At 33.6% G+C, this 6,483-nt stretch overlaps 1 protein-coding gene across 1 annotated transcript in view; it reads left to right on the top strand.

Moving 5' to 3' along the window:
- LOC110464134 (probable C-mannosyltransferase DPY19L3) overlaps positions 1-6,483 on the top strand; it is a 62,368-nt gene extending 55,885 nt beyond the window's left edge. Inside the window, exons 15-18 of the mRNA XM_021519200.1 lie at positions 432-514; positions 1,361-1,493; positions 2,394-2,549; positions 2,704-6,483. Of these exons, the coding sequence (XP_021374875.1) occupies positions 432-514; positions 1,361-1,493; positions 2,394-2,549; positions 2,704-2,859 (528 nt within the window). The 3' untranslated portion in view covers positions 2,860-6,483. The remainder of the gene's footprint in view (positions 1-431; positions 515-1,360; positions 1,494-2,393; positions 2,550-2,703) is intronic.

The raw sequence follows: 6,483 nt of genomic DNA, 5'->3' as shown, positions 1-6,483 counted from the left end.
CAGTATACAGGCCTAGGTAGAGTGTCCCATACATGTTCTACAGTATACAGGCCCAGGTAGTGTGTCCCATACATGTTCTACAGTATACAGGCCTAGGTAGAGTGTCCCATACATGTTCTACATTATACAGGCATAGGTAGAGTGTATTGCTCAGCGACTTTATTTCTCACAAAAAAAAAATCAAACTTTGTACCAAGTTCAAATATGAGAATACCTGGAATGAGTTAGATTTCAGGATTCCAAGGTCAGGGCCAAGGTTACTGTTACTATTTATAGAAATACATGTATATTTTACCATGACACAAATTTGTATGGGAGTGGGAAGCAGTCATGTCATATAGAAATTTTCTAGTTTTACATGAAGTGTTTCAACTGCGACATATATGAGTAGGAGATAACAAGTATCTTAAATATGTATATTTGTTTTCTAGGCTCTCCCTCCAGTATTTAAAGAGCTAGAAGAATTAAAGGAATTCTGGGACCCTGATACAGTTCAGCTCATGGAATGGATTAAGTAAGTGTTAACCAGATTACCTGGAATTTGTGAATGTTTGGTCATTTTCCTGATGGAAGGGTAAATGACAGAGTAACTGTACATCTTTTCAAAACAACTGAGCCAAGACTCACTATGTTTTAGAAATGGACAGTTACGAGGATTGGCCCACTTAAAATACACTAACATAGAAATCGATTAATTTGTATCTTCAATAAGATTCATCAGTTTGGAAATATGTTATATCAAAGTTTTACTTCATACACAAACAATGTTTGTATTAAACATGTTGCAATGTGCCTGCCAGAGGCTTGCAAAAAGGAAAAACTCAAAACTTGTATCATACGTAAATCTAACACAAACCTAAGAGATACAAACAAACAAAAATCAAATATTCACACAAATCACACATTCAAATATTTTGATAAATATACTGGCCTCCTTACCATACCGTATTACAGTGATCCCGTAAAACATACATTAAACACTTTGTCTAACTTAGGTTCAGTTTTGGTGTTAAAACATTCCAAATTCCATATAAGTTAAAAGTAAGTAGCATTTGATTCATATAACCCATACTATAGATAGGATGCTCTTGACCATGTACGTAAAAAGGCTCAAATAATGCAAGTATAAAGACTTTTTTTTTCTATATGAAAATTATAGCAAAAACAGTCTGAATGTCTATCTTCAATTAAGGTAGAGACAAAAAGTGACATGGATAGCACTCTATTTTCAAAAAGTAATGAGGCACTGGAACAAAATACATGTTACAGTCGCCTTTTATCTTACACAATTATTTGTAGGTCAAGGAAATTGTATAGGATGTGTAGGTTTGTGATATACACATGTTTGTCATTCCTACAGAAAAGAAACCCCCAAAAAGGCAGCATTTACAGGGAGTATGCAGTTACTGGCCGGCGTCAAACTATGTACTGGTCGTCCAATCACAAATCACCCCCACTACGAGGACAAACAACTACGAGACAAAACAAAAGATGTAAGATTTACTGAACAGTTTATTTGCAATCACATCTATGCAAGAGTAATGTCTTATTTGAAATTTGGGTAGTAGATATACCAATGGGCCAGTTTCAGAGTTTCTTAAGATTATGGAACAAAAAACTTATGTACTGTGAAACTAAAATAGCACAGCACATACAATTTTTGTATAAGATAACTGTATACTACAGTTATTACTTAATGCACAGTTCTGTTGAAAATACTGTTCACCTAAAGAAAGCTAGATTTAAGTTTTATTTCAGCCTAAATCATCTTTTAAAAAAAAGGAATAAATTAGGATGATTGACTAGGCCTTTTGAATTGGTTAGGACTATTGACTAGGACTATAGAATTAGTTAGGACTATAGAAGTAGTTAGGACTATTGACTAGGACTATAGAAGTAGTTAGGATGATTGACTAGGACTATAGAAGTAGTTAGGACTATAGAATTATAGAATAAGTTAGGACTAAAGAATAAGTTAGGACTATTGACTAGGACTATAGAAGTAGTTAGGACTATTGAATTATAGAATAAGTTAGGACTAAAGAATAAGTTAGGACTATTGACTAGGACTATAGAAGTAGTTGGGACTATAGAAGTAGTTAGGACTATAGAAGTAGTTAGGACTATAGACTAGGACATGTTCTCCATTATTTTGTCTGGTTATCTCTGACTTAGTTTTCCTAGTCTCTGACTTAGTTGATTGTATTTGATGTCACATTACTTAGATATATCCTTAACTAAGTTGGTTATATTTGATGTCACATTACTTAGATATATCCTTGACTTAGTTGGTTGTATTTGATGTCACATTACTTAGATATATCCTTGTCCAGAAGGTTCAATTGTACTGGTATTTGAAGTAGCTGATTTTCCTTCTCTGTTTTGTTTTAAAGCTTTATCAAATATATGCCAGAAAAACACCGGAGGATGTGCACAAACTACTAAAGAAGCATAAAGCTAATTATATAATTTTGGAGGACAGTATTTGTTTAGCTCCGTCAAGGAATGGGTGTCGGACCCCGGATTTGATGGATTTTCACAATGGCCATGTAAGTATCGCCAAACATTGGATGCGATATTATCCTTAAGAACACATTGCAAATAAGTAACGTTGAAAACTATTTATTGTTTGCACTTTGTCTTACATTTGTAAATGGGATCGGCCATCATGACCTCTGACCCATTCCTTTGTCTACTCTGCAGCTTCCTGATGCCAGTAACGGCAAGATGGAGCCTGGACTTGTTCGCAGTAAAGTGGCGAGATTTTGTGATGAGATTCGATACAATGGGACACGTTTCTTGAAGCTTTTTAAACCTGTCCTGAGTAACAAGACATTCCGCGTCCACAAGGTGGTATAGCATCATCGTGAACAGGCAACGGACAACCACCTCATCAGAAACTGGTCACCATTGTCTAAAAATTGATTTGTACTCTGACATGGCTTCTCATAGTGTGATTGAGTATGAGTGGAAACATCTGTGAGAATATTATGTCGGTCTCTACGTTAGACAAGAACTCGTAACCATGACACAATGTATCCTGGAAACACTACTTGTATTAGGAAAAGTTTAAATTGGAAAAAAATTATGACATACAAGAGACCTGTATTTTAACAAAAGATATTTTATTTTGACTTTGTTTAGCCTTTTTTTCTTTCTATTTTAACTACTATGATTTTTTTAGATGGAAGTCATACGATCTGTTTACAGATGCCTTACTATGGCATACATACTGAATATTAAGTAGGAACCTTTAATAGATATTAATCAGACTATTGATTTAAAAACAATTATCTGGATTCTGTTGGGAAGTAATTTTAATCATGTAGCATCCGAATAACAACACATACAGTTAGGCTCCTGTTGGCTTTCATTAGGTTTTCAGACCTATCATGACTTCATTATGAATTAAAATCGGCTATACAAATTAGGAAGGGTATAAAGAATACCAGTACGACAATCTCGTCACATTTTGATATTAAAAAAACACATGCAAGTGGATTTTGGGCTGTACCAGATTGAGACTGTTTAGGTACAGACATTATGTCTAATTATCGATAGAATACCATTCACATGTACAGTGAATAAACGGAAAATGTGTGACTTTTTAGTTAACAAAAAGTGACGACTTAAAAGTATGACAGGTGACATTTGTTTTACTCATATGTAAGGTTGAACTGGGGGCTCAGCCTAAGTGCCAAACATTTAATCTTCTTGTACCTATTTTATGCACTATATTTCACTAGAATGTTTTATGGAAACTTCCAAACTTCTTTTGACAATCTATTTTGAAAAATGAAATTATTTTTGTAGTGAAATATTGCAGAATATTGGCAAGGATTCATTTTTGAATGTTAGGGTTATACATGGGCTTGGAAAATGTGACCTTGCCTCACTTTCATGTACATTGGGGTGTTCTCAGAGTGCCAACCTATTTACCAACAATAGGCAAGTGTTGTTTTATGAAACAATGGCAAGTCAATTATATATTGTTTCATAAAACCTGCATTTCACCTGTGAATACCCGATATTTACCTCGGTTTTATACAGCACATTCGCTCAGATATTTTTGCCATAGCAGGTCCAAATCAACCATTAATAGCTCATTTTTACCGTTTTCAATTGTAGCATCTTTTCACTAAAAGTAAACACTGAAAATTGTTTCCTTTTTTTCATTTTAAAAATCTTATAAAACTTAAAACTTAAAAATTGAGGTAACATACAGGTCCAGTAGACTCTGGCAACTATGATACACCCTGTAAATTTTACCCATAGGAAATATTTCAAAATAGATTAGAAAAGTATGGTTTGGTATGGTAATACGTTAAATTTTTAAAAGCAGATTTGAATTATTTTATAATTTTAAATGAAGGGTGAATTGGTTCCAGTTTTTTCTGATACACACATATAATTCCAATAAAGATATTCCATTTTTTTATATTTTGCATCAGTAACTTGGACATAAAATTGATTCATGAAATTGATTCCTGGTCATCTACATGTTATCTGTTGGGCACTGTTTAGCAGGAAATCCTTATCTATATGTTAATCATAATAATCCTATTTGTGTGGTGACTAATTAATAACACTAAATCCTATTGGTCCTATCCTCCACATGATGCAGGGTTTAAGTACGAGGATATACAGGGTACGTGTCGTTAGTTCTCACTTCTAACTAGAAATCCATGGAGATACAGGTTGGTACCTGTGTAAGATGTGTAACTAGAAATCCATGGAGATACAGGTTGGTACCTGTGTACGGTGTGTAACTAGAAATCCATGGAGATACAGGTTGGTACCTGTGTAAGGTGTGTTGGACTCTTATGAGTTCACTTTGTTTTACTACTTTTAGGATAGGTGTCACACATGTGTGTGTCAATATTTTTCAGTTGACTACTAACTTGAAGTTGCATTCTCCTAAGTAAATGGCATGGTTGATATTGGATTTCAGCATTTTGATTAATTTTTGAACAAGTACCAGAATAGTACATTAAAAGTTTGGCCATTGTTAGTAGTTAAGCAGACTTTAGTCGGTATTTTGATACCGATGTAAACACAGGTTATTTCCCCTTAGTGATTTTAGTGAAACACATACTTGTGCTGTAATATATTATACCATCAGGACGTACTTTTGGTCTCGGTGTATCAGTCAACACAAACCTCCGTTGGTAATTAGTGGGACTGACGTAGCAGTGTTTATCAGTAGGATTTGTTATTTACACTGTACTCTACCTTGTCTGTCATTTTGAAATGTTGTATTTAAAAAGATTGTTTATATCAACACATTATTTTAGGAGATTTACATCAACACATTATTTTAGGAGATTTACCTACTGAAAGCAGCCCAGTTTCCCATGATTACCTTGTCAAGTCCACAAGATAAAAGAAGTTATTTGGATGCATCTTAATATAATATACATTAAGTATTGTAGAAAAAGTAAATATTTAGTTTATAGCTGAAAGTTGAGAATATTTTTTGCTTTTCATGGCATATACAAATATTTATGTTTGTTGTATATTTCATTTATAAATTGCTTTAATTAATTATGTATATTTTGACAAGATTTTGCATAATGTTAACTTACTAAGTTAATTAAGAAAACAGATAGTTGTACCCATGCATGTATGCTAGTGTACACCAGATTGTGACATATATTTATACGGTAAGTTAAACAAGATTACCAGTTTTAAGTATATTTATAGGTTCAAGGTTTAAACCAGAATTTATAACCAAATATGATATTTTTATGCTGCAGTGTTAATTAGATATTCCATCAATACGTCAGAATTCCAATGATTTGATTACTTTACATGGAAATTGGAACCTGATAGTGATTGTATCATCAGGTACGATTGTACCATATATTTATATCGTAATTCCAATGTCATCAGGAGTGTTACATATATGTATTTCATAAATAGTGCAAAAATCAAATATAAAATGAATATCTCAGTTATAAAAAAAAACCAGCATGACAAATTAACAGTATGTACAGGTATTGATTTCAGCTACATGTAAGATCCCTTAGTGTTGATATAAAAACCCAAATTGTCTGGGTATGTTGTTGTGATTGCTAAGTATCTTGGTATTCACTCTTTGCTTGGTAAATATAGATCATTCCTTAAGATTGGTCATTGGATACGAGGCAGTCATTGTGATAAATATGAATGGCTGTCAGTGGAATTTCTTCTTGCTTTTGATTGGTCTGCAGACATTGAGCTTTGTGATTGGTCTTTGGAATTCAAACAGTCCATATGATTAGTTTAAGGAATTCAGACAGTCCATGTGATTAGTCTAAGGAATTCAGACAGTCCACCTGATTAGTCTTAAGGAATTCAGACAGTCCATGTGATTGGTCTAAGGAATTCAGACAGTCCATGTGATTAGGCTAAGGAATTCAGACAGTCCAAGTGATTGGTCTAAGGAATTCAGACAGTCCATGTGATTAGTCTAAGGGATTCAGACAGTCCACCTGATTAGTC

This window comes from Mizuhopecten yessoensis, unplaced genomic scaffold (assembly GCF_002113885.1).
Source record: "Mizuhopecten yessoensis strain PY_sf001 unplaced genomic scaffold, ASM211388v2 scaffold10963, whole genome shotgun sequence".
Classification (NCBI taxonomy): domain Eukaryota; kingdom Metazoa; phylum Mollusca; class Bivalvia; order Pectinida; family Pectinidae; genus Mizuhopecten; species Mizuhopecten yessoensis.
The sequence above is the reverse complement of the archived record's forward strand: the minus strand, read 5'-3'. Positions and strand labels throughout refer to the sequence as shown.